At 55.3% G+C, this 26,718-nt stretch overlaps 1 protein-coding gene across 1 annotated transcript; it reads right to left on the reverse strand.

The window, feature by feature from the left end:
• Positions 1-3,834: 3,834 nt before the first annotated feature.
• On the reverse strand, positions 3,835-11,813 carry LHX5 (LIM homeobox 5). The gene is made up of 5 exons (XM_037817347.1): positions 11,641-11,813; positions 9,468-9,691; positions 8,534-8,811; positions 7,713-7,878; positions 3,835-4,202 (listed from the first exon to the last, which is right to left on the reverse strand). Exons 1-5 carry the CDS (start codon positions 11,811-11,813, stop codon positions 3,835-3,837), a joined length of 1,209 nt encoding a protein of 402 aa, XP_037673275.1.
• Positions 11,814-26,718: the final 14,905 nt, after the last annotated feature.

The raw sequence follows: 26,718 nt of genomic DNA on the forward strand, positions 1-26,718 counted from the left end.
TTGAAACAAGCACACAGAAATGGGGGTGGCTTTAGGCCAAGTCATCCCCACTCTCTCCCCTTGCTGTCCTACTAAGAAGCTGGTGTGTGCATGAGTGTGTGTGAGTGCATTGCCTGTGTGTGTGTATGCAGATGTGTGCGTATGGGGATTGGCCCCGTGACCTTGATTTCCTGGGTCTTGGCCACAGGTTAGTTTACATCTGCTCCTCGATCCTCCCCCCAACCCTGGGATGAAATGCTCTTGTGAGCCCCTTTCACAGCAGGGCGAACCGAGGCTAGAAAGGTGACAGGGAGCGGCTGGTGGTTCCCCAGCCGGGTGGCCTCCCAGAGCCCAGAGCCCCCACTGTGTTCTCTCCTTCCCACTCCCAGGTGCCTTGGGCTCCCGTCCCTCCTCCTCCTCAACACCTAGAAGAAGGGCCCAGGGGAATTTGCCCCATGTTCTGGGCTTCCGGTGCCATCCTCGGAGATCTTGCTGGGGCCACCCCAGGGTTATTCCAGTTCCCCTGATGCAAAGGTGGGCTTCTCCCACTCCCGGTTCTCCCAGACTGAAGTCGTGGACATGTGAAGGGCAGTGTACACACGCCCAAGGACACGGTGTTTGGGTTTGCCTGTGTCCATGGGGGTTAGGCACGTGTGTGCACAGGTATGTGTGGAAATGCATGGGTGTGCTGTGTGCACATGTATGTATGTGCAAGGCCTCTCTGTAGCTGTGTGCATATATGTATGCACATGTGTGGGTGTTTGCATTGGTGTGCAGGTGTGCGTATATTATGTGTGCCTGTCTGTGCACATGTGCAAGGATGTGTGTGCATGGTGACATATGCCTGTCTGTACGTGTGTGTCTGTGAGTGCATAGACAGCGGTGTGTGCATGTGGCTGGTATGTGTGTTCATGTACTTGGAGGTGCTGGTGTGCATGTGTGGATGTGTGTTTCTGTGTTGGTGCAAATGTACCTGCATGTGTGAATATGCATGTGTGTGGCAACATCCATGTCTGTGTGTGTGTGTGCGTGTGCGTGCACCTGTACCTGGAAGGAGTGGTTGGGAGGGGCGGCCCCTACAGTGAGTTCTCATCCTGCACCCCAACTCAGCTGCCCTGCCAGTCTGAGTTCCTAACGCCTCTGGGTCCCAGCTTCCCCTCTGGGTAGGTGGTGCCAGCTGGGGTCCTTGGACACCATGGGGCCACAGCACTAAGGGTCTGTACATCGCTTTAGGGGAAAGTGCACCTCCTATCCCTTTCACCTCCTTCCACCTCCATCGTCCTCTCCCTCTTCCTCTTCTTTCCTTTCCCCCTCCTCCTTTCACCTCCTCCCCTTCCACTGCACCATAGTGGAGCAGAAATACAACTGAACATGTGGGCTCAAATCTCAGCTCTGCTTCTCCCAAGCTGTGTGACCTTGGGTAAGTGCCCTGACCTCTCTGAGCATCCTAACAGGGCAAAAAATACCTATGTTGAAACGAGTAAAAAAAATTAGCCACAGGGATATTTATTCCGGTGTGGTTTACAGTGATGAAGGATTACAAATGAACCCAAATGTCCACAATAGACTTGGTTAAAAAGAAGACAAAAAACGATGGCTCATCCATTCCAGGGACCTCTGAGCACTCACTACAGAGGACAGTGTAGCTCTGCCTATGAAGATCAGAATCTGGAGGGTTTGCCAAGTGAACCAAAGCAGGTGGCTACAAGGTGTGTAGAGTGTGATCCCTGTTTTCAAAATGAAAAAAAAAAAAAAAAAAAAGTCTGGAACGAAATGCACCAACTACATTAATGGTTTAATCTCAATGGTGCTTGAGATTCCAGGCAATGACATTTTTCCCTTTTGTTTATCTGAAATTTCAAAATTTTCCACAATGAGCAGGTAGCATTTGTCTGATAAAGTCAAATGTCCCATAAGGAAAGAACAGAAAGGCCACCTTGCCTTCTTCTTGTGAGGTCCACATAAAAGCAGACAGGTGACAGGGCTCTTCGGGTTTACTTCCCCTTCACCCTCACCTTTCCCTGCTGCCACTAAAACTTGGGTAAAAAGGGATCTAAAAGCAGGACACTCTTCCCTTTGTTTTTCTCTCCCTCACCTGTTTTTCTAATTTTACAGATTCCGAGTTGGAAGGGAATGTAGGAAATTCTCCCTCCAACCCACACTTTTGCAAGTAGGGAAGCTGAGGCAAAGAGGGGGAGGGGCTTGTCTTTAGGTAGTGACCTCAGGCCTCCTAAGCCTCATCCATCATGACAATTTACCAAATGACACCAGCGTGCGCTGTGTACGGATTGCAGCGCAGAATAGCCTGCCCTCCCCCGGGGCCCTTCTGCCCTACTATAGCCTTGCAGATAAGGAGCACCAGGTTACCAGCCCGCTCTCTTTCATTTTTGCCACCTGAAATTACACGGGGCCTCATCAGGAGTGAAACTAGGACTCTTTTGACCTTCTGGGTACAAACAAGTCACACATTCATCTATTCGTCAAACACTTTGAAGGCCTACTATGTGCCACATGTGTTTGGATTAGATCAGGGGGTTACATGAAGTGTGGGGAGATCCTGTGTCTGGCCCATAGGAACTGTCCCAAAGTGGCAGCCACTTTCACTCCCTGGGAGTCACCCAAAGAACTTCCCCTTAGACAGACAAGACTCAGAGAAAAGGACAATTCCACTCACTCTGAGTGACTAGCAAGGGAGGGACAAAAAAGAAAACCACACAGCACTGCGGGAAAAAGAATTTTTTTTTATTAATCTTTCTTTTTAAAAAAGTTCATTTTTTTTTTGTTTTTCTTAGGTAAACCTCTTTCTGCCTTCCCCCCCTCACTCTGCCCACCCGCCTCTTAAAAATATAAAAATGTCCAATCCCAGATAACTAGAGTACAATAAATAAACAGTAAACACAAAAACATACTTTATTTGTTTCTTCTTTATACAAAATAAGGAAACTAGAAGCGTTCAACTTCCAAAAAAGTATAATACTGTACATCCTGACGGCCCAGCCTCCAGGCCTCGGGGAGGGCGGTCTGTGGGCCAAAGCCCCCCAGGGGGAGAGCGGGGTGGGCGAGTGTACGAGTCCGGCCCGGACACCCGGGCTCAAGATAAATGTCCAAAGTAAAGAAGAGGGCGGCTGGCCCCGGGCTGGCGCGGTTCCCACGGCTCCCACCTCCCCTTCCTCGGAGCGCTGACCTTGAGCCTCAAGATCGGCCACCAGGGGGCGCTAACTCGCAGGTGGATTTGTCTTGCCAGAGACACCTCCATCCAAGCGCGCTCACCTCGCGCGCTCTCCAGCCGGCGCTCTCCCCATCTCTCTATTCTTCACATTTCTCTTTGCCTCTCTCTCCCTTTCGAGCTCTATTTTACTTATCGGTGTTTTGTTTTGTTTTGAAGACGGGGAAAGCAGAGTGAGAAATAAGATTACAAAATGCCACTCGGGATTGCAGAGAAGAAAAAAAAAAACATTGTCTCCGCCCCTTGGCCTCAACCCGCCCTTGGTCCAAAGAGGTGGTGGGTGGGTTGGGGCGTGGGGGCGTCGGGGGAAGTCTAGAGCGTGCTGGAAATCCCTTGACCCTCTGGAGTGTCGACTTTGGTCCCAAGAAATTGCTCGCGGCCACCTGGAGAGCGCTGCCGAGGGGCTGGGGGTCCCGGAGAGCCCGAGGGGTGGAGGTGGGGGGTCGGCCCCCCAGACCCCCGCGCCCAGCGGAGGAGCAGCTGCCGGTTGAGCGCGGACCCGAGAGAGAGCTGGAGAGGGAGCCCTGGGCCGCGTGCGAGCAGCCGCTGCGCGGGGCGTTTGGGTTGCGCGCGGCTGCGGCCGGTGCGGCGCCCCGGGGCCGAGCGCGGGTCGGAGCGGCCCGGCGGCCTTACCACACGGCGGCCTCGTTGAGCTCGGGGTTGGGGTGCGACAGGGGTCCGCTGTAGCCGCTGGTGCCGCTCATGGGGAAGGGCGGACTCGGCCCTCCGCTGAACACCTCGCCGGGCATGGGATGCAGCGCGCCCGGCAGGCCCGGCTCCGGGCTCGGCGTGTCCGGGTGCGAGATCATATCGGTGAACCGCGGGTTGTCCGCGGCGTGCGGGCCCGCGAGCGGCGGCTCCAGCGCGCCCAGCGGCGTCGAGCCGGGCCCCGAGGCAGCCAGGAAGCTCGAGTCGGCCGGGGACTGCGCCTGCGACGGCGGGCCGTGCGCGAAGAAGTCGTAGTTGCCTCCTGGCCCATAGTAGTCGCCTTGGTAGTCTGCGGGAGGTGGGGGACAGGGAAAGATCAGAGATGGTGGCGCCCACGAGGGACCCGTGGACGTGGTCAGGGGCGCAGGGAGAGGCAGCATTAATGGGGGGGTCTCGAGGTGAGAGACCCGTGGAGACCCGTGGAAGCCAAAGGACAGGGAGGCCCGAGACCCTCGAGACGGTGAGGACCCACACCGCGAAGGACAATAAGGGTGAGAAGACGAAAAGAGAGACGCACGGAGCGCGAGAGACCCGGAGACAGCGAGATACACAGACAGCGAAGAAGTTTCTGCGTTCGACCCCCAAGTCGAGGGGCCCTGACAGAGCGATGGAGAGGGGCAGGCCGCCCGGGACACCGAAGCAGAAGATTCCAGACGGTGTCCTGGAGTTTGGAAGAGATACAAAGAGAGCGAGAGCAGAGTGAAAAGAAGCGGAGAGAGGCGCCACGGGACACCTCCAAACGCGGAGAGAGGGCAGGAGAGGCAGGAGGGGACCTGGGGACGCCATGGCGAGATGAAGTCGAGGAGATGCAGAGAGCGGCGAGCGAGAGATGAAGAGGCCGCGGATAGCCACGCGCGAACAAAACTCGGAAGTGGACGGCCAGAGACGCCGAAGTGGATGGAAAGTGAGCGCGATGCGGCTAAGTCAGAGAGACGGCCAGAGGCGCCGAGGCTCAGCCCCGCGAGAGGCGCGGGCGGGGATGCCGAACCAGAGCGCGAAACGGTCCTAGATCCGGGCGGCCACCCTCCCGGGACGGAAAACAGGGGCTGCAGGCAGCGACGGGGCGCGGAGGGGCTGGCGGTTCGCGCAGGTCGCGGACACTAGACGCGGAGCGCTCAGAAGTGGCCTCGGCGCGCTCTCCTCCGCCTCCCGCCGAGCCGCCGCGGCCCCCTGCCCCGCCCTGCGGAGCCAAATACAGCCCCGCGCGGGGGTGCAAGTTGGGGTCCGACCGTGTGCACTTGCATTGTCCGGCCCGCGCAAGCTGAGCCTCAGCGGCGGAGGTGGAGGCGGGCATTCGCCCGCGCATACCCACAGCGACGCGGGCACCTTGTCCAACCCCGGGTGGTTCTGAACCATTTGGGGGCATTGAGCCTTTTTGAGGTGATAAATACAGGCTCGCTCTCTCCAGAAATATGCGCGGATTCGCATTTCGTTCACAAAATCAAGGGGCGCAGGGGACTCCACATTGGCCTGCCTCAACAAATTGCTTCTGCGCACCCCTCTGCCCTCCTCCAGTAGCCCCTTCCCAGGTCTTTCCAGGGTCCCCCAAGTCGGTCCCCCTAAAGGATTGGGGCGCAAGACCCCATGAAAGGAACACCCCGTACCCACACCGATGACAACCACCCGCTTCGTACGGCGGGAAAACCAGAGCGTGCGGAAGCGGGGGTCTCCTCCGAAACCCTATTCAGTCCTGGGGTCTCCGAGTTCTGGACACCATCCGCCACCCCCCTTCATTCTCCAAACACTGAAATCCGTCCACCTCGGGGGCGGGGGAGGGGGTGATATCTGGAGGCGCGGTTTGGAGACAACAGCTAAAACAGTCGCTAATTACTTTTCTAAAATCATGGATTCCATTCTGCCCGAAAGTGAAGGCGAACGTTGAGAGCGGCGAATTTGGGGCCCCAAAGGGACGGGGATGGGGGATGCCCGCGGCCCGCAGCTAGCAGGCAAGCCAGCGAGGGCCCTGGCCCCCGCGCCGGGCGCGCCGCCTCCGCCCATATGGCTGCCGGGCCGGAGGTAATTGGAACAAACGCCGTCTGAAAAGGGCACAAAAGCCGCAGCTGGGGCTTTGTCCGCGCTCCCACGGGGAGCCGCCGGCCCCGCCGCCCGGCCCCTTTCTCGCCCGCTGCCGGCCGCCGCCGCCGGGATCTCCCAGCGCGGATTAGGCGGGGCTGCCTTGTTGAGGACCCGGATGGGGGGAGCCCGGCCCCCCACCCCCCATTCCGGGGAAAGAGGGGCCCGCGTGGCCGGGACGGTCCAGTCCCCCAACCCATCCAGCAGGCGCGCAGGGAGAAAATACGGCAAGCTTGGTGGGGGGCGCGGTTGGTCCTCCGGGAAACCTCAGTTAATTACCCAGGCGGGAAAAATTCCGGCCCGGTACCGCCTCCATCACCTCCCTACGCAGGGCCAAGATTTTGTGGGGAAGGAGGCAAAACTAGACGCAGAGAACGTGAGAGGAAACCAAGGGGATACATCCGTCCTGTTCTGGGATGAGCGGCTGCAGCGCCCCAAACTCGGGCCCTGCCAGCCGCCTCTGCCCTGAGAATAAGCACAGAAGCGCGTTTTGCTGGCAATTTCTAGGGGTTCTGGCCGAGTCTGAAGCCCGGAACCTCCCAGGCCTCAGGCTGTGCCCAGGCAGCTAGCAGGTTCTATAAACTGTCCCAGGCCCAGGGCCCCGCTCCTACCTCATCCCCCTTCCCTTGCCATCAAACCCGCTTTTCTAAAAGGAGCCTCCGCTCCTGTGGCAGGGAACATGGGGCAACTCATGCTCCTGTCGGGCATAAGCACTCCTGGGGCGCCCCTCCATCCAGAGGCTCAGGGACAGCAGGAGGGAGGTGCTGTTTTGGATCCACAGCTCAGGAAAGTGTGGGGAGGACTGTGTTCCAGTGCAGTGCCTAGGGACGAGGTCCCCAAAAACCCAGTGGGGGAGTCGGGACTGCGGGCCCAGTGTGGGGTAAATGAGGGAGATGGAAAGGGTGGAAGAAGGAAAATAGGAAGGAGAGAAGAACAGAAGATGTGATCTAGCCAAAAGCTCAAGAAAACACCAACTGCAGCACTCCCCTTTGCAAACTCCGGCTTCTGAGGGAGGGCGGACCACGGGGCTTGGCCCAGCCCTTGCACTCCCAGCCCCACGACCCCCGGCTGGGAGACTGCCCGGAGCAACTGCCGGCATCTGGGCTCACATGCAGGACGCTGCGCGCAGGGCCCCGCGGCGAGCCGGGGGTTGCTGCCTTGCAAGCTAGCGAGCAGGCGGCCCGGGTGGATGAAGACACCCTGCTACTCCCGCGGCCGCGCGGTGTCCGTCCTCCAGTGAGCGCGTTCTCGGCTCGTGCCAGTACCCCAGTCCACAGGCAAGGGCAGCGGGAAGGCTTGTTGTGTCCGGCAGGGGTGCCCGGGCACGTGGACTGGCCAGTGCTTGAGCGCTGGGTGACCCGTGGGAACGTGTGGGTCTGTGTGTGTCCCTGGGTGGGTCGCTAGTAAAGATACTTGGCATGAGTGGACCTCTGTGTGGTTGTGTCTCCGTATGTCTCTGAGGCCTCTGCACACGAGTGTGTCAGTGCACCCACGAGTCCTGCGTGAGTGAGTGTGTATCCTGAGGTGTCTGTGGGTGAGTGTGTGGCTGTGTCTCTGTGAAGGTGTGTACACGAGTCTGTCCTGCGTAGGTTGTGTGTTGTGTCCTTGGGCTGGTGAGAAGGGGTCTCCGGGCAGCCGACAGCAGGCAGGTCCCGGTCTTGCACCCTCAGCCCCCAGAACTGGGCCGGGCAAGGTGTGGGGTAGCGCGTCCTGGGGTGCTCCTTACCTCCGTAGTACGTGTACGGGGTGGACCCCAACATCTCAGACTCATCCAAGCGGCCGCCCAGCGGACGCATGCGCCGCGGACTCCGGAAGAAGGCGTGTCTCCGGGCGCCCAGCGCGCTCAGCTGTTTCATCCGGCGTTCTTTGGATCGTCGGTTCTGGAACCACACCTGGAAAAAAGAGGGGGGTGCACTGAGCTCCCGGCTCAGGGGTGCCCTCCCCTTCCCTCCATGCCCGGGCCTCCCCCGCTGGGTCCTAGCGCCTCCTGTGCACCAGAACTCCCCTGAGGCGGGGGCCGGCCGGATTAGGCCAGGAGGACTGGGGAGGGGCCTCTGCGAACCAGCCAAGGGTGAAGGATTTTGCGGACCCGTGGGGCGACTCATAAAGACTTGGGCTTCCTGGTTTTCGGCCCGCCGCGGCCTGACGGCTTTATAAAGACCTCCCGCCCGGGCCTGGCTCTCGCCTGGGTCCTTCGGCTCCCGAACTGGGCTCTGGCCGTCTGTGTCTGCCTGCGCATCCGGCGCAAGGCTCGGGGGGCATTAAGAACATTGCCTCTTTCTCTTCTTGGAGGCTGAGAGAAAATGAGGGGTCCTGGACCCCAGGGGTGGGGTGGGGGTGGAGGGCGGGAATTCAGAGAAGTGAAGTGACGCCCCAGATCACACCGCCTGTTTTTGGCCCAGAGTTTGTCCCGCTGTCTCTGACCTCCGGCGCACCATCTGCCCCATTCCCAACCCAGCGCGCTCTCAGTAAGTGGGAGGCTCCTCCCGGCCTCCTGGCTCCAGAAGGCGCCGGGGCTGGGGAGAGGTGGCCGGGGCCAGGCCACACCTGAATGACGCGCATGTTGAGGCCAGTCTCCTGCGCCAGCTGCTCGCGGATGTGGCGCGTGGGCTTGGGCGTGGCGGCAAAGGCGGCCTTGAGCGTCTCCAGCTGCTTGGCTTTGATGGTGGTGCGGGGACCCCGCCGCTTGGTGCCAGAGTTCTGCTCTTCGTTCTCGTTGTTGGCCGTCTCCTTGTCCGACGAAGTCGAATTGTCTGTTTCCTTGGGGTCGTCCTGGAGTGGGTCCTGGAGGTCCGGGGACAAACTGCGGTCCGTACAGGATGACACTGTGGGCGCACGGAGCGGGAAGGGGACAGCGGCGTCAGCGGCGGCCCGAGGCCTCTCCAACCCCGCTGCGGGTTCGGTCGGCTAGGGCCGGGCGAGGTTCCTTCCCAAACCCCGCTGTAGCCCCTCCCTCGGGGACCCGCCCCCCACCCCCAGGCGGGGCTGGGCCGTTCCAAGTGCCCTTCCCCAGCCCTCGCGGCACATCTCAGCTATCGCCTGGATGAAGAGGGGAGCCGGCGCTCTGGAGAAGCCCGTCTTGGGGGAGAGGGGGGGGGAGGAGGGACTGAAGCCTCCTCCAGGACCTCGGATCTTCTTTTCCTTCCTCTTTTTCCTCCAGACCCCAACCAGGGCTCCCCCAGTGCAGCTAACAATTACCAGGCGCTCAAATGACCCCTAAGGGGAATTTGTGCTGTTCCAAATCGAGGGTTAGGGGGCAACTTGGAAAAAGCTGGCGGTTCCGGGTTCCCCTGAGGGACTGGCACCAAAAGCTGTCTTTCCTCCCCAGTCGCTCTGCTCACCTTGCCTGAGAGCTACCTGAGGGTAAGCTGGACTGGGGCACAGAAGGCACACGGGGAGCAGAGAGGAGAGCGCGGGGCTGGGCACTGCGGAGGGCACTAGGGCCCCGGCTGGGCCTGGGGCAGGGCCAAGGCCTCCGTACCTGAGTTGAGGCTGCCTTCCTTGAGGCTGGACGAGCTCAGGTAGTCGTCCTTGCACACGAACTTGTTCTCGTCGATGACGTAGAGCTCCTCGCCAGTGGACAGCTGCTTGTTGCACACCATGCAGGTGAAGCAGTTGAGGTGGAAGACTTTGCTGCGCGCCTTCCGGACCAGGTCGCTCGGTGAGATGCCTTGTGCACAGCCTGCGCATTTGGTGCCGAAGCGCCTGCGGACACAATACTGGGTTGTCACTGTGGCGCCGGCTCCTGTGTCCCATTCTCTCCAGGCCCTGATCCTTTCGCACGCACCCTGGTTTCTGAAAAGCCCCGGTTTCCACATCTGTCAAATGGGACCCCACTCCTGACCTCCCTGGCCAGAGCACGCAAGGCGAGACAAACGTCCCAAGCTATTCTCCCAACTGTCATGAGGGGTTTGGGTATTTGGTCTCCATGGGGACTGGGAAGGAGAGAGTAATGGGTGCAGCTTTCAGCCAAGCTGAGGGTCTGGAGTACCTGAAGATGTTCCCCAGCCCCCCAGTTCCCTGCCCAACTCGCCCGGGTGCTGCTCCAGGCAGCCGGCTCAGATCTTCAATTGTGAAAGCTTTTAAGCCAGGTAGGCTGAGTTTGGTTCATTTCTTGACTTTGCCGGGAGCCCAGATGTGTGGATCCTTTCCTGGCCACCCTGAACTGGGTAGGGCCAATCCACCTCGTGGGCTGGTCCTAGCGATGGGGTTAGGAGCCCGTCTCCTGAGTTAGACTTGAGCCAGAAGGATGGAACAGGAAGAAGGCTTTTCAGTTCCTACTGTAAAACCCTCTGACACTAATCTGGAGAAGCCTGCAGAAGGCAGGGCCTCAGGGGTGGGGGACTCTGGAAAGCAGGAACTGAATCCCCACCCTCCAAAAATCTCTGACCCTGAAAGGTAGTAGAAGGACATGAACAGAAAGAAATCCTGAACTCTGCACTGCTAGGATGCAGGATCCCACCCCCCCCCCCCCTTTCCCATGTTCCTGGTCTAATTCATTTTCTTTCTTCCTGGAGTGCTGGAGAAAGCCGGCCTCGACCTGTGTGGGTTAGATGGGTGTCGGGGGAGGGGTAAGGTGCAGGGCTCTGGGTCTCACATCCACTCACACCCATGTCTCGGAACAGGGTGAATTTGGGTGACGTTGATGTAGTGAGGGCATTAGAAGCCATAAGTCACTTTGGGCCTTATCCGGCAGTGTAATTGGCCATATGCACCTTATCAAAAATCATTAGGCGTTTTGCAAGCACCGCTACATTAGGGGTGTCGGGCCTCCAGGGCCCAGGAGTTTACACGTGTAAAGGCGCGGCTGACATTTTCTCCTATTCAAATTTCCCAGCGCCAAGCCTCTGGGACAGGCGAGCTGCCTTTTTCCCAAGCGTTAATCAAGCCCCCGTTCCTTCAGCGCCTGGAATTCGCAATCACAAAGCCTGCTCTGGGCTCCCGTGGGGGTCAGGCAGGGCTGCGCTGCTGACAACCTCTAGTTTTCCAGACCATCTCTCAGCATTTCCCAGTTGGGGAAACTGAGGCCCGGAGAAGAAACCTGCCTGGCCCACCAAAGGACACGCAGAGGGAGGGGGTAGGTGACACAGCCCAAGCTGGCTCCTGGAGCTCCTGATTCTCGTTTGTGCTTTGCAATATGGGAGACAATGGTTAAGAGGGTGGGAGGTGGAATGGAAAAAGGGGAGACCTTCCTGGCCGGCCCCCTTTTGGAAAAGGGAAGTTTCTGTTTGTCCAGGAGGGCTTGGGGGCCCTGGGCCTGCCCTGAGCTCAGCCTCTCTGCCAGCTGCCTGGCCCAAGAAGCCTCCAGCAGCCGCTCACTCTATCAAGAATGGAACTTGAAGCTCCAGTCTTGGGGTGCAGCCACTGGGAAGGGGTAGAGACCGTGGAGAGCAAATTTGCCAGGGCTTCCTACTCCTGCCCCAATCGCTCAGAGCCGGGCCTGGAGGACCCAATGGGAGGCCATGAAGGCTCCTTTCTCCGCTGGCTCCGGTCCTTTCCCGGGTCGAGGACAAGAGGAGGGCAGTGTGCGGTCCTGCTCCCCATTTCAGCCGGGGAGCCTGAGAGGCTGGGATGGGTTTTGTGGTCTCCCCTTCCCAGGCACCCAGAGGAGCGCGCAGGCAGGCAGGCAGGCAGCAGGGCGAGGGGCCTCTTACCTGAAAAAGTCATTTTTGCAGTAGAGCTTGCCCTCCCGCGAGAAGCACTTTTCCGAGAGGTTGGTCTTGCACTCGCAGCACTGCACGCATTTGATATGCCACGCGCGGTCCAGCACGTTCAGCAGGAAGCGGTCGAGGATGGGCCGCTCGCAGCCGGCACAGTGCACCATCATAGCCCCGCGGCCCGGCGGCTCCTCGGGCCGCCTCGTCCTTGGTTCGGGCCCCCGGCCCTCGGGCCCCCCTGCCCCGCCGCTGCGCTCTGCCTCTTGCCTCGGCCGCCGGCGGGCGAGTCCGGTCCGGACCAAGACTCCGCCGGTCAAGTCCCTGCGCGGTCGCCGGCCCGACGCTCGGCTGCCCCGGGCGGGCGGGGAGACGCGCGTGGAGTTCACCGCCTCATATCCCGGGCAGCGCGCCCCGGCGCTTATTCCGGGCTCCCCAGGTGTCTCGGGCGGCCGCTGGCCTCGGCACTGCCGAGCGGCTTTCCCCGGTGGCGGAGGCGCCGGCACTTTCCCCCACTTTCAGGCAGTCCCGATCCTCATCTTTGTCTGGCCGCCGCCTAATTCGCGCATCCTTATTCAGATTTGGTGACGTGGCGCGGCACGTAGGGGCCCCGGCAGCCAATGGGCGCGCCGTGGCCATGGCAACCTCTTAAATTTATAGCATATCTAAATTGGCTACAGCGTTGCGGTCCAGACAGAGCAAAAAAAACAAGGCATCAGTATTGTTGAGTATTAGCTTGTACCTGGTTCGGAGGCTAAGTAAGTATTTACCTTTCAGTTTGGGTCTGGAGGGCGGGGGGCCGCCTGATCCGAAAACTGCTGCTCTCTTTCCCGCTCTCTCTCCTCTCACGAATCTTTGGGGGCCAGGGTTCCGAGGCCTACTCGGGTAGGGTCCCCCTCCCCCTTCGCCATCCCAGGAACTTGCAGAAGTTGCCCGAGATCCGGAGCGCGCTCTACCTCAGCCTCCAGCTCCCTGCCCAGCCCACCCTGATAGGACTCCCCTATCCCGGCGCCCTCGGGTCGGTGCCCTGGAGCTGCGGCAGCGCGGTTTTGGGGCTCCGGGAACCGCCCCCAGCTTCTTTTGTCATACACGGGGTTGGGACCCAACCGGGCCTTTCTCATGGAGAGAGAAAGTAGGGCCGCCCAGCTTGAGTATTCTCAAGCTGGGCGCCCAGGTTTAGATCCAGTTTTTGCAGGATGGTGTTATCTGGCCTGGCCCGATTCTGGAGTTTCAGACCTGAGCGAACTGCCCACGGAGCTCTGGGGGAGTTGGGGAGCAGGTCCAGGACAGAGGAGACTTCCAGGAGCTAGCTAGGGGGTGGGGTGGCAGGGCGGACAGCCTGGGGCTCACCCGGGCTCTGCTTTCCTCATTGCACCTTTCAGATCCCAGGTCAGCCAGGGGAGTGTGTTGCTCAAGTCAGGGGACATGAGTGACTGCGTGGGCGCTGTTGCACACGTGGGGTGTGCAGGCTATGTGTGCAAGTTCGGCCCTTCCTAGGGTGAACTGGGAGCAGTGGACTGATCCTGGGGTTCGGCAGGGCACTGAGGGTGGGGAGGGGAACAGGAGAGGGGAGGAGCCAGGTCTCTCTTCCCACTGGGCCAACCCTGCAACTGACCCTCCAAGTTGGGGAGTAGGGAAGGCACTGCGCGGTTTCGTTCCTGCTCCCGGAAGGAGGGCTGCTGGGCTAGGGCCTGACCCAGGGGCTGGAGCAGGAGGAGTGTGTGTTGGTGCCAAGACGTGACTGTGAACGTTTATTCGTTGGGGTGTATTTGCTGGGTTTGTTAGCATATATTTGCTGTTCGAGAATAGGGTGTATGTATTTGTGTCTGTGAGGATATGCTGGTAGGTTGTATATATGTATATATGTATTTTTTTTGTTTGTTTTTTTAATGTGTCTGTGGCATGTCAGGATTCAATTGTGTGAGTGCATTTGAATTTTTTGTGTATGCATCTCTGTGTGTTTATTTCTGAGTACATTTCTGCTAATGTTTGTATGTATTAGTGTGTGTACTTTTGTTAGTTTTCGTATCTGTCTGCTTACTCGAGACCGTGTGAATGTGAGTGTACACACAAATAGTGTGTGTGTCTGTGTTAGTTTTTTGTGTACATGTGTATATTGATGTTGGGTAAAGGTGTACTTTAAAAAAATCCGAGTGTGTATTTGCGTGTAGGTGAGCATGTGTGTGCTTGAGACACCATGTATATGTGACTGAGATAGGGTGGTGTATTTGTGAGGGAAGAATTTTGAGGATCTGTGCCGGTTGCCGTATGCGGTTGTGTGTGTGTGTGTAGATAGCAGTTTTGTTTTTTTTTTTTACTGTGACTCCTGTAGGTATGTTTGGGTGTGTTTGTGCTTGTGTGATCCTGGCAGTGCTTACCTTTGTGAATTGGGGGTGGGGGGATTTATGGATGTCCGTGTTGGGGCATTTGGTGGAGACACAGAAAAGCTCACTTCTCTCCGTGTTCGTCTCCAGATCTAGCACTGGTCCCCTCTAGACCAGGGGAACTGGTCTGGCAGGGCTCAGGGAACTGAGGGGTGCTGGTATTGGGGCTGATACCCCATCCTCCCACTAGCCAGGGGACAGGTGTCTACACAGCGTAGCAGTAAGTTGGTGAGAGCCAGGCTTGGCCAGGAGCAAGCGGAAAGGATCTTGCTTGGCCTCCCCACCTTGCTTCACTGCTGAGTGCAGCTGAACCATGGAGAGGCTCCCGGAGCCCCAAACGAAAAAGCAGTTTCTGACAGCACCTGGTCCTGCCTGCCTGGGGGGTGAAAAGCCCTTGAGCTCTAGGAAGGCAGAGATGGAGAGAAACAAGAACCAGCAGAGGAGAGAGGTGCTGGGGATCCAGGTGGAGGCCAGTTTCACTCCCTTCTCGGTCTTTGTCTCACTGGGGTCTCTTCAGATCTGTTTTCCTTTTTGTCTGTGTCTGATGATTAGTCTCTGCCCTCTTTCTGTTTGCCCTTTCCCTCGGTTTCTCCACCTTCTTTCTCTCCTTTTGTTTTCCTCCCTCTGCCTCTCTGCTGGGTGCTCAAACCAAGCAGCCAGCTCAACACACAGGTTAATGAGCCTCATTGTTATTTTGGGGTGCCAGGGGAAGACTCACACACCCTAAGCACACATTTAAAAACCCCATCCTCCAGCCTCCTCCCCTGATCAGGCTCACTGAGCCGCAATGCCACCTTCCCACCAGGTACCGAGTCTGGTCTGTCTTCCCAGCCCTGGCCTTGCCCACCCGGCCAGCTGCTGAGCGCCCGGCTCCCTCTGACTCTTGGGCAAACCCACCTTCCCCGGTTTCCCAGATGTGCTTAAATGCCAACACACAGCCTGGCCCCAGCAGTGGCAGCGCTGGGTCAATGAGGTTGTGCCGACAGGGAGCTGGTCTCTGAGAGCAGGCCGGGTCCCCAAGCCCGGATGTGGGTGGGCCACCCAGGGCTGAATCCTTAGTTGCAGGAGATGAGGGCTTCCCTTCCAGAAGCCCAGGGCTTGCCTTCTGCCTCTGCAGCTGAACTCGCCCACCACACCCAGGACGCAGCTCTGGGAGGTGCCCTGGGGGCATCACCCTCAGAACAGCCCAGCCACAGCCACAGACCCTCCTAGCCCCAGCCCGGCCCCCAGGGACCCTCCAGGGCCCTCCCAAGCCCTCCACCTTCCTGGGTGCACAGCAACCGAAAACGCCATCAGACCAACTATTAGACACATTATCCCGCCCTAACAGCACTAACAGATGGCGACCAGGCAGCGGAATCCCCTCCTATATGTAACTAATAAACCGCTTGTATCTTAACAGGGTAATGCATGGAGAGGCAATGTCACTTATACAAGATGTTGATGGAATTTACTATATAAAAATCTTCCTCCTAGAGTAAAGAGTATCAACATTACAACTCGACAGACGGCGGCGGGATAAGTAAAACAGACAAAAGACAAACACGATAATAATCTGTTTCCAATCACTTAAGCCCTGTAGAGTTAGTAATATGCGGTTTGCATATTCCCCCTTGAGTTCGGTAATTAATTACCGACGAGGAGGCGCGCACCCGGCCGGGTGGGGAGTTTCGTGACGGGCGGAGCTGGGCGTGGAGGGCGCCTTCCTTGACTTCTCCAGCCCCGGACGGGGGCTGCGGCCCGGGATGGGGTCTCTTCTGGGCATTTAGAGCTGACCTTCCCGCAGGCTGAAGAGGATATTTCAATCGCATCTCCCCGTTCCTTACCAGAAACTCTCCAGTCTGGGGGGATTCTCCCGGCATGCAGGAACGGAGGTCTCCTCTCGCGGCCCGAGGGTCTCCCTTTGCCCATCCTAAAGTTCTCCTGTTTTGCATGTCCACTCGTGGCCTGCCTTCCCGAGGAGCGCGCGCACTGGGGACCGCGGTGGCCGTGGGGACTCGGGAGGCGCGCCCCTCGCCCTTTTCTCCCCGTCGCATCCTGGGCGACAAAGCGGTCCTCTCCCGACTTCGATCGTTACAGCCCCCCCATTCCGCCCCCCGCAGACTCGGCGTCCCCCACCCCCTCCCAGAGCCAGCGCGGCTTTAACATTAAACAAACGCAGCGAGCGCCTCGGAGCTGCGCTCTCGGCCGGGTCTGCGCCACGGCAGCGGCGTTACAAATTGTAAATTTAAATTGCTCGCCGGATTCATTACCTCCCCTCTTTGATTTCAGCCAGCCGTGAAAAATTATACTGGTGTACCACTGAGAAACTGTTTTGCCGCAAAGAGCCCGCGCCTAATCACTGGCTTTCTCCCTCCGACAAAAGTGTAATTATTTTGTTTGGGGTGTAAATATAGGCCGCGCCGCGCACACACACTCAGCGTCCCGCGGCGCCGCCGCGCCGCCGCGCACTGCCCGCTGCCGAGAGGAATCGGCCCGGAGTAGCAGCCGCGTGGAGGCTGGGCCCCGCCGTCTGGAGGCTGGAGGAAAGCCGCTGGTTTGGCTCTCCAAGCGAGACCCAGCCAGCCGAGCGGGCAGGCCGGGTCCCTAGGCCCTGACCTCGGGAGTTCGGGTTTGCCAGATGACTCCCGGACTGGCCGGGGCCCGCCCGGGCGGAGAGCGCTGGATGGGTCAGAGCCTGGGCTCTGGCCTAGGTATCCGCGCAGGATGCGGGAGAGATGGGAGGGCGTGGAGGTGCGGGGTGTGTGCGTGTGTGGATGAGCGTTCCCGGGTCCCTGAGGGGACTGGCTGGGGGCAGCCCCGAGGCCAAGCGTGGAGTGTGTCCCTGAGGATCAGGGCCTAGGCGAAACAGGCGGGGGCCGGCGCAGCGGGTGTGGCCCCTTTGCGCTCTGCCGCGGCCTGCTTGGTTTCCGGAACATCTCCCGGGCGCAGGGCCTTCCTGTCAGTGGAATCGCACTCGGCTTAATTAATGGTCTTGTTAACTGGGCAGTCCCGACCCAGGACGTTTAATCAAAAAGGCAGGGAATCCCTACGTCCCCCCTTCCTTCCTCCCTCTTTTCCTCCCTCCCTCCCTCCCTCCCTCCTTCCTTCCTTCCCTCCTTCCCAGGAAGAGCTGCTGGGGACGGGAACTAAATCAACAACCTTACACCTCCACAAGTTCCACTTTCCCCTCACTGCTTCCATCTGGCAAAAGGTGACTCTGAGTCTGAACTCCACCCCTAACTCAATATCTGGCTGGAACTTTAAGGGACCTGTTGGGGGGGAACAGGCAGGGCTTGGGCAATACTGAACTGGGTGGCTGTGGGACAGGTGCCTGGGCCAGAAGGCTGCGATCCTCTTTGCTGGTCCTTCAGCTCACCAGGGATAGGCCACGGATGTGGGAGGGAGCAGGTGGAGGACAGTGGCTGATCCATGCTTGGGGTTCGCCAGAGGGAGGCCTAAGGAAGATTGAGGGAAATGTGCATGCCAGCCGTTACCCCAGACTTGTGCAGGAAATCCTGAGGCTTTTGTTCAGAGTGGACAAGCCGCCCCTAATTCGCTCAGAGCAGCCGGCTGCTCCACCAACTACCGGTAAAGCGCATCCCCGGGCGGCCACCGGCCCTGCGCACGCAGCCAGGCAGAGAGCCGAGGGCGGCTCAAAGCCTCCTCATCCTCGCCCCGGCGGCTGGGCCCGGAGGCTGGGCTCGGCCCTTCGGCGTCCGAGGGCAGGCAGCGCCGGGGCACGCGGGGCTGTGATCACGGCCGCTCTGGCCCCACGGAGCGCATCTGACAGTGGAGGCGATACTCGGGGCCTTTGGAGCTGTTTCTGGAACCCAAAAGACCCGCGGGGCCCTTGGAGCTGTCTCTGGAACCCAAAGGGGGAGAGCCTTTCAGGGTTCCCTAATGCCCCAAATTAAGGATCCCCAAGATTTCTAATTATACTCCCTCAGACCAGCTGGCCCGCGTTTGCTTCCTCTTTCTTTTTTCATGGTCTTTTTCTCGGTCTCGATAGCACTCCCAGCCCCTCCTCTCCCCATTCTCTCCTCCCCCCCTTCCCGCCCCTCATATCCCACCTCCTTTTTGTTAGCTTAATATGGGTTCCTTTAGAATTCTCCCGACTTTGGCAGCCCGCGCGCTGTGTGCACGCGCGCCCGCGCGTGTGCGTGTGTATATTTCTCGGCTGTTAATGATTGTGTGTTGATAGAGTAATGCAGTGGCCTCATTAGCCTTTGTTTAGAAGGTGTTAAAAGGGAAATCTGCATCGGAAAGCGGCGGTTTACACTGCAGCGCGGCTAAACGCCGCGAGCTGGAGCCGGCTCGCCCCCCGCCCCCCCGCCCCAGGAGCCGACCGCCGTGGACCCCGGGAGGGGGGAGGGGCCCAGGGAAGGCGACCCCCAGCTCCTTCCTCCCAAGGCGAGTATGTTTACCCCTCTGCGCGCCCTTCTGCACCGCGGGAACCGCAGCGGGGATCGGGCTTTCTGCAAAACTCCCCTGTGCTGCCCAACAGTGCGCGGCGGCCTTTCTTTCCCAGGTTTCTTGGGGAGGGGACGGGGGAGGGCAGGATGCTGTTTTTAAAAATTCCGGGGATTTTTCTGAGTGTATGTTTGTGGGGGTGAGGGGTGGGGATAAGGTTGAGGTATCTTATGCTGGCAGAGCTGAGGTATTCTGCTGGATGGTGTGTGGTGATTTCCTCCCGCCCAGACAAGCGTGTGGGGCCCTCAAGCTTTGTGGTTTGGCGAAAAATCCTTTTTCTTTCCTCCCAACGTACTCGCAGGTGGCTACAAGAAGAGGTGAAGTCTTTGCGCCGGAGGCTCATTCTTAATCTTACTTTCCACGTCTACCCCCACTACCGGGTTTGAGTTCGGAAAGAATTCGCCAAGTTCAAAATTGCAGCTTGGCTGGCCTGTTTATCTAAGCTTGGCGGAAGCGCCTCTTTATTGATCCTGGGCGTCTGTGTGTGTGTGTGTGTGTGTGTGTGTATGCATGTGGGTGTAAGATTTGGAGAGTGGGCTTCAGACGCGCTCTATTTCCCACCCACCACCCTCCAGGGAAGCGAGGTTTCAGGCAGAGGAGAACGTGAGGGAAAAAAAATCCCTTTTCTCCTGGATCCTACGAAAGAGTCCAGGGAAAAAAAAGTGTTTTGGAGAAGCTTCATGGGTGAGGCTTGTCAACCTCGGAGCCAGACGCTTTTCCTGGCAAAAGAGAGAGAAGCGCTGCGGAATTCGTGAGGGCGGATTGCAAGGTCTGCGATTGTAACTTAATTCTTTGCTTTTGTTGGACCGCGGTTGCATCGGAAGAAAAGCTTCCTCAGCTTTTTGGCGACCCTCTTTGAATTTCGATTATTCCTCCCCTGGATTTGATGTTGCGGGTCTCGGGTCGAAGCTCAGCTGGCGTCCTTGTGAGGGCGCGCATGGCGAAGCGCTCTACATCGCCGGGTTTTTGTTTTGTTTTGTTTTATTTTGGTCGAAGGTGAGGCGTTGACTGGGGACAGATCGTGGACGGCGGGAGCCTCGGGCAGTGACAACGAAACGAATTCCAAACCCAAACTGAAGTTGCCACCGCGACCGCCCAAACCCCCAACCACACCGCCCTAACACCGCGTAGACAGACGCGAGGTACCATGCGAAACTAAATAAAAATCGGCTGCTGCGATGCGGTGGAATGGAATCCAGGCCGAGTTCGGCGGATGCGGGGAGAGGGTGGTAAAATCTCTACTATCTCTTTCTCTCTCTCTTCAGGAAGCAGGTTTGGCGGAGAAGGCAGGGGGCGAGCCGGCGGTCGCTGCCTGGCTGTGAACGGGCGCGGGAGCTCCGACCGAGACAAAGATGGGAGCTGTCCGCGGTGCTGAACCCGTGGGCGCGGCCGCAGGGGCGAGGAGGCTCCTGTAACCTGCCCTCTCCCCCTCATTCTCCTCTTCCTATCTCTCCTTCACTCCGTGGCTCTCGCCTTCCCCTGCATTTATTTCCCTCCTTAGAACTCGCATCCTGTATGCAAGTATATATATATATATATTTTTTTTTCCTACCAAAGAACAAAACAATTGATTACAAACGGTGTCTTCTCCTTTCTTCTCAGATGAATGATTTAAGCAAGGTTCATTTAAAATGTACTCTAAATCAGATACAAATAGCTATTCCCACCCCCAAAGTAGTGGAAATCCGTTTTTAAAACAATAGAACTAAACAGTAACGAATGGCATGTATCTGTCCTTTGATTTATTCTGAAGAAGAGGCAAGGGGTTTAGAAATTTGAGTTTTGGGAACACAGTATCCCTGGGAACTTAACTTCTTGGGTAGAAAAATATAAAGGCCTGGGAGGATTTGTGGTCAAACATGAAGGTAAACATCTGAGGCTTCTGCCTGCGTGGAGATAGATGGCTTGCGAGAGTCAAAGAGATGGACATTAAGTTGACTCAACCCTTTGTGGAACAGATGAGATCTGCAGGGCTAACAGTCTTCAGAATTATTACAAGGGAAATGATTCCTTTAAACAGTCTGAGTAACAAAGAGTTAATCTTTAATCTGGTGCTTCATTTTCTAAATGTGTGTGGTGTTATCTAGATGCCTGGCATGCTGTATAACCAAGCATCCACTTCTCTGCTCATGTTTGTATGCAACACTTGCCTAAAGAAGTTAGTGCAGGGGAGAAAAAAAACCATGAAACTATTCCCACTTGGGGGATGGGGGGAATGACGCACCCATTCTAGTTCACACACATCTGTGTGCACTCACAGATACACTGCCTACCACAGAGCCCAGATGTCCTGGTTCCATTTGGTCTTCTCAGCACCCTCCAAAGCCTTCCCACCCTGAGGGGTGTCTGCTAAGCCCAGTTATCAGTATTGCTAATACACTGGGGGAGGGTGCCCTGCCAATTCAATTGAATAGAATCACTCTGGCTTCCTGCTTTAACATTCTAGAGCTCATCTGCCCATAAAGGGAGAGGAACCAGAATTCTCAAAATTTGTAATAAGAGGTTGATCTTTGGGTTGCGGTAATGGCACCCCAATTTCTCCAGACCCTGACTGTTATGTCCCACTCAAACACTCTTAGATCTTTCATTAAGGGTAAATTGGTCATCCCTTTGGACAATGCACCTTTCACCCTCTCAGAATGCAGAACCTAATGCTGCTGGGAGAGGAGCCCTGACCTTGGGTGGGTAAAGGAAAAGAGAAAATAAATGCCCTTTTTTGAGTGTCCTTTATGTGCATTTGATTCCTTGATCTTCATGGCAACCCTGAAAAGGAATAGACATTTACCATGGCCCCATTTTACAGATAAGGAAATTGAGGCTCATTAACTTGCATAAGATTACAAGGTGAAGGCCTGGGATTCTAACCCAGGTTTCATTGTCTTTGGAGCCCTTGTTTGCTCTAATACCCCATGCTTTGCTGGGGCCCACATTGGTGGTCACACAGGGGTATACTACTGATTACACTGCTAACTTTTATAGCCTTGTCCCTTTGGATTCTCAGGCCACCATGGCCTGTGATCTGTACTTGGAAGTTGTGTTTAAGCCCTAACCCTGAAGTAAGAATGGCAGAGACAGTGGGGTCTTCCTCTTCATGCAAGTTGCGTGGGTGTTCGAAAGAATGGGACAAGCCTAATGGGAAAAAGGCTCCATGTCATCTCCTAGCCCCATACCCAGGAGTTCTCCTTGATTCCCTTTTTCTCCTTCCCTGCATCCAATCCATCAGCAAGTTCAGTTAGCTCTGCCTCCAAAATATATTCCAAACCCATCTACTTCTCATCTTTTCCTCCAATATTACCCTGGTCCAACTCACCATCATCTCTCATCTATTTTATAGCAAGAGCCTCCTGGCTGATCTCCCTGTTTCTTCTGCCCTTACCCTGCTCTGCAATCCATTCTCCACATTGTAACTAAAGTTATAATTTGCAATCATAAATCAGAGCTTGTCATTCTTCTGCTTTTAATCCTCCAATGACTCCATATTGCACTTAGAATAAAATCCACACTCCTCACTCCAGCTTGCAAAGCCCTTTATGATTGTCCTGTCCCCCCTTCCTAACACTTCCCTCTTTAATAGCTCTGCATCAGCCACATTGGCCCTCTGCCATGTCTCACAACACCTAGGCTTTCTCCCCTCAAGAACTTCACACTTGGCTGTTCCCACTGCCCTCAGTTCCTCACAAGGCTGGCTCCCTCTTGTCCCTTACAGCTCAGCTCACGTCAACTCTTCAAAGAAGTTTCCTCTGACCACTTTATCTAATAGCACCCATCCCCAGCCACTTTCTGTGCTATCTATTTTGTTTGTAGCTTTTATTGATATCTAGAATCATCCTATTTATATGTTTAGTTATGTATTGCCTGACTTCCATAATAAAATGCCATCTTCACTGTTGTCAGTTCACTGCTGAATCCCCAGTGCCTAGCTCAGTACTTAGAACATGGGAGATGCTTAATACATATTTGTTGACCGAATGAATAATGAAAAAATACAAAGATGGTGTGAGAGCTGCAGAAGTGGCTGGAGATGGATGGGCAAAGCTGAGAAAGGACTGAGCTTTATTTGCCAATCTTCTGGGCTCTACAAATGGAGAAGCTGGCTGGGTGAGCTTTCAGTTTGGAAAGAAGAAAAAAGAAAGTTTCCCCAAGGACTCAAAGAGGATACAATCTTTGGGTGGATTCTGCAGACTGCATGAGGAATCAAATTGGGGTGGGAAAATGGATCTAGGACCTTTGAGAATGATTTTTATAAGCTCCTTGTTGAGTCTGAAATCTTCATTTGGTTGCAAACAAAAAGGTGATACTGAACAACACAGCAAATAAGGAAGACATCTAAATTACAAAACTTTTTTGAAAATTTCAGCCTGTTCCACTCTGAGGGAGATAATACAGTCTAGTGTTAGTAGCTCAGACTCCATAGCTTGAGTCTCCTGGGCCTGTTGCTTACCAGCCATGTGTAATAGGGCAAGTCATTTAGGCTCTCTGTGAGCCTCAGTTTCCTCTTCCGTGGGATGAGGATAAGAGCAGTATACCTGCCTCACAGAGTGGTCATGACGGATTGTTTTGGTCTGTTTTGTGTCAGAATCTGTTATGGGTGGGTAAAGGGGGAGCCGAGTATGCCAGGGGCTGGGGAAAGCAATGGTGCAAAGAGGCTGAGATGCAAAGGGAAAAGCGCTGAGACGCACCCTTGGAGATCTCGTTTTCTCCTTCAAGAGCCCTTCTGTTATCTGTTGAGGTAGAAGAGGACTCTGAAGTTACAGGAGCTGGCTTAGAGTCCTAGCTCCAATCCTGACCAGCTCAGCCATGAACAGGTAGGAATACTTACCTCCCTGAGCCTCAATCTCCTCTCATGTAAAATGGGGAAACAATTGTTTCCTCCACATAGGGTTGCTGGGAGCATTTGGGGAGATGATGTTGGAGAAATTGGAAAGCTTTCCTACATGTTAGCTGCTGTTACCGGGCCTTGTTTTGGGGGCTAATTTCTTTACTCTTTACAAAGAGAAGGGTCTCCCTGAGTGAGTGAAAGTGAGTGAATCCATTATGTTGAACCCTGGAGTAGATAGAGAAGGAAGATGAGGCCTCTCTTCCTGGAGAGAAGGGCAGGCAGTTATGTGTCAGAGTTATTAAAGAGCCTTCCAATATCTAGTCCCACGTCTTCAGAGCTGGTTCCAAGAGGGTTTTATTGGGGTCATGGTAGTCACTGTCATCATGTGGGGGAACTTCATTTTTTCATAATAGAAGTATTCTCCAAAATGGGTCTCCATCCCATGCTGGTCAGTGTCACCAGGTGTCAAATGCATTACTGGAATCTGACATTAAGATAATTCTCATGGAAAAATCCTTTTGTTACGTTAATGATCACTCCTTAATCTGCGGGCATTAAAAAAGTCATTGATCCCTTCTAGGTGCCAGGTGTTCTGCTATGAAGTGAGATGAGGGCTATAGAGTGCCTTGTATCATGGCATTCTCAGAAAAGCAACCCAAGGCAGGGGGCTGTTATTAGCCCCATTTTACAAATAGAGAAACTAAGGAAGGGGAAGTCACCCAGCTAGTAAGTGGCAGAGCCTACCTGGACTTCTACCCAGACCTGTGTGACTCGGAGTCCTGATTCCTGACCATGATATTAATGTGCATCTCCTATTTTATTTGTGTGCTTCTAAATAAGAATTTTCCCAATAATATAGTCGTGCTGGTTTGGATATATTATGTAACCCCCAAAAGCCATGTTCTTTAATGCAATCTTGTGGGGGCAGACTTATTAATCTTTTTGATTAGGGTGTGACCTCTTGATTGAATGTTTCCATGGAGATCTGACCCCGCCCACTCAGGGTACGTCTTGATTAGTTTACTGGAGTCCTTTAAAAAGAGCTGACACAGACCCAGATGTTTGCTGACTCCTGGAGATGCTTGGAGGTGCAGACAGAAGGACGTTTGGAGATGCTAAGCTAAAAGAAGCCCAGAGACATTTTGAAGAAAGCCATTTTGAAACACAACCCAGGAGCAAAGGACCAGCAGAGGCCAGCCACGTGGCTTCCCAGCTGACAGAGGTGTTCTGGATGCCATAGGTAGTTCTTCAATGAAGGTATCCTTGTGTTTATACCTTAGTTTGGACACTTTTATGGTCTTAGAACTGTAAATCTGTAACCAAGTAAACCCCCTTTATAAAAGCCAATCCACTGCTGGTATTTTGTATAACAGCAGCATTAGCAATAGGAAAGCCTACTGTAAAGTGATGCACAAATGTTAGCTGTGAATAGATCAGAGATAATTAAAACAGGGCCTGCCTCTTTCAAGTCACCTTTCTCTCAATGCAGCATCCCCCATGTAGGGGCATCTCACTGACATGTGGTGAAAAGATCACATAGGAGGGAACTAAATGTGAGGATGTCCCTCCTCCTGGGAGTAACTCCAAAGCCATTTTCTCCTCCTTCTTCTTGGGCTTTTCTCCCTATGGCTGACTGGAGACAGCACCTGTTTCCCACCCAGCATGCTGATGTTTCCTCTCCCTGCCAGTGGCCCCAGCAGCTGGTGAGCTAGGCAGTGTGGGCTGAGTCAAATTCATCTTTGCCTCTTCCTTACCCAGCCCCCTCTTACAACTGTCTTATATCAGGGCTTTTTTTTTTGAAAGGAAAGACTTTATTCAAAAGGATTATTAAAGGGGGAAGGGGCTATTGCAATCGAGGGGGGTTGGGGCAATAGGGAGGTGTTCTGACCATAAGATCAGCAAGCATCTCAAGGATTCTGCAAAAAGGAGTTTTCTATTAAAGAGAGGAGTAAATAAGGCTAGAAAGAACTGGGTGTGGGGAAGTGGGGAAGTGGGATGAAAAGGTGACTTGATCGGACAGTGGATAGAGAATGTTTTAGCCTGAGGCTCGGCAGGTTTTGATACAGATGTTTTAAGTGAAGGAATGAACAGCCAGGTGACCCCATTGCATTTTGTACCCAAGTATCTGTAACAACCCTTAGCACCTCCAATTATAACTCATCTGCTCACATGTCCATGCAGAGTGGGGTTTCCCCACTGTGGCACTACTGAAATTTGGGGAAGGGATAATTTTTTGTTGAGGGGGGCTGACCTCTGGCCTCCATCCATTAGATGCCAGTAGTACTCTCTGCCCACCTCCCAGTTGTGACGACCAAAATGTCTCTGATGTTGTCAAATGTCCCCTGGGGTGCAAAATCATCTCTGATCTACAGCCATCCGTCAGGTTTCCAGCAGTCAGCCCTCCTCTACCCTTTGAGCAAACCACAATAATACTGCGCTGTTCTGGGTCAGGGGGAGGGGGTGCCTATGAAGGTAGAGAAGACACATGGAAAGTGCCTTCCTTCATTTGCTCATTCACTAAGGCATGTATTGGGTACCTACTGGGTGCAAGCATGTGCCAGGGGCTGCAGATGCCACTGTGAAGGAGCCCCCCTGCCCGCAAGCTGCTCTTGGCCTGGTCGGGGGAGACCCACATGTCAACACAATCTTCTGAACCACAAGCTACGGGTTACCATGGGCATCAGAGGAGGAAAAGCTAAGGACTGCTGGTTTGTCCATTCATTCATTCATTCATTCAAAAATGCATACAGCTGGGTACCTTTGGGTTAGTTACTTGATCTCTCTGGGGCTCATTTTCCTCATTTGCAGAACAGGGATGATAATAACGACAAATGAAACTTACAACCTCATGGGGTTGTTGTGAGGATTAAATGAGATGGTGCAGGTAGAATATTTAGCACAGTGCTGGTACAAGGTAAGTGCCCAAATAATGACGGCTATGATTATTTATTAGTGATAAAGTATTAAGTATAAGCCCATGCATTTGATTGGGTGTGTTTATTTGAGCTCATCCTCCACCATAGACAGAACTCTCTGAGCTCTGATCCCAATGAAGTCCATGGAGGAGAGCGGAGACAAAGTAGCAGAGGTGTCCTGTCCCTCTTTATTTGATGAGAAGAGTGATTCTTTGAATGTGAGTTGTGATTGCCTAGGTCTCGATCCCTTCCTTCCTTCCTCTCTTCCATTTTGCAGACATCGCAGCTCAGGCTCTGGGTGGATGTCTACCTTGGCACTTCCCACATGGTGGAAAAGAGGACAGGGATAGGAACCCAGGTTCCCAAAGAGCCACCAGGGGTCCTGGGCCCTTATCCAGCCGTGGGCTTGTTTCCCCCTTCTTCAATGATTTCTCCTCTTCCACTGCACTGAGAGATCAAAGTGACTCAGCAGACATTCACTGAGCCTCCTATGTGACTGAGGGGCTTT

The sequence above is a fragment of the Choloepus didactylus genome, chromosome 23 (genome assembly GCF_015220235.1).
Source record: "Choloepus didactylus isolate mChoDid1 chromosome 23, mChoDid1.pri, whole genome shotgun sequence".
Taxonomy (NCBI): Eukaryota; Metazoa; Chordata; class Mammalia; order Pilosa; family Megalonychidae; genus Choloepus; species Choloepus didactylus.

What these genes read in the sequence shown, in the direction of transcription:
- LHX5 (XM_037817347.1), bottom strand. Translation starts at nt 11,813, where the DNA reads ATGATGGTGCACTGTGCCGGCTGCGAGCGGCCCATCCTCGACCGCTTC. An exon ending in TGCAAAAATGACTTTTTCAG is followed by an intron (nt 9,692 to 11,640) that starts GTAAGAGGCCCC and finishes TTGTGTCCGCAG; the next exon opens with GCGCTTCGGCACCAAATGCG. An exon ending in TCAACATGCGCGTCATTCAG is followed by an intron (nt 7,879 to 8,533) that starts GTGTGGCCTGGC and finishes TCTTTTTTCCAG; the next exon opens with GTGTGGTTCCAGAACCGACG.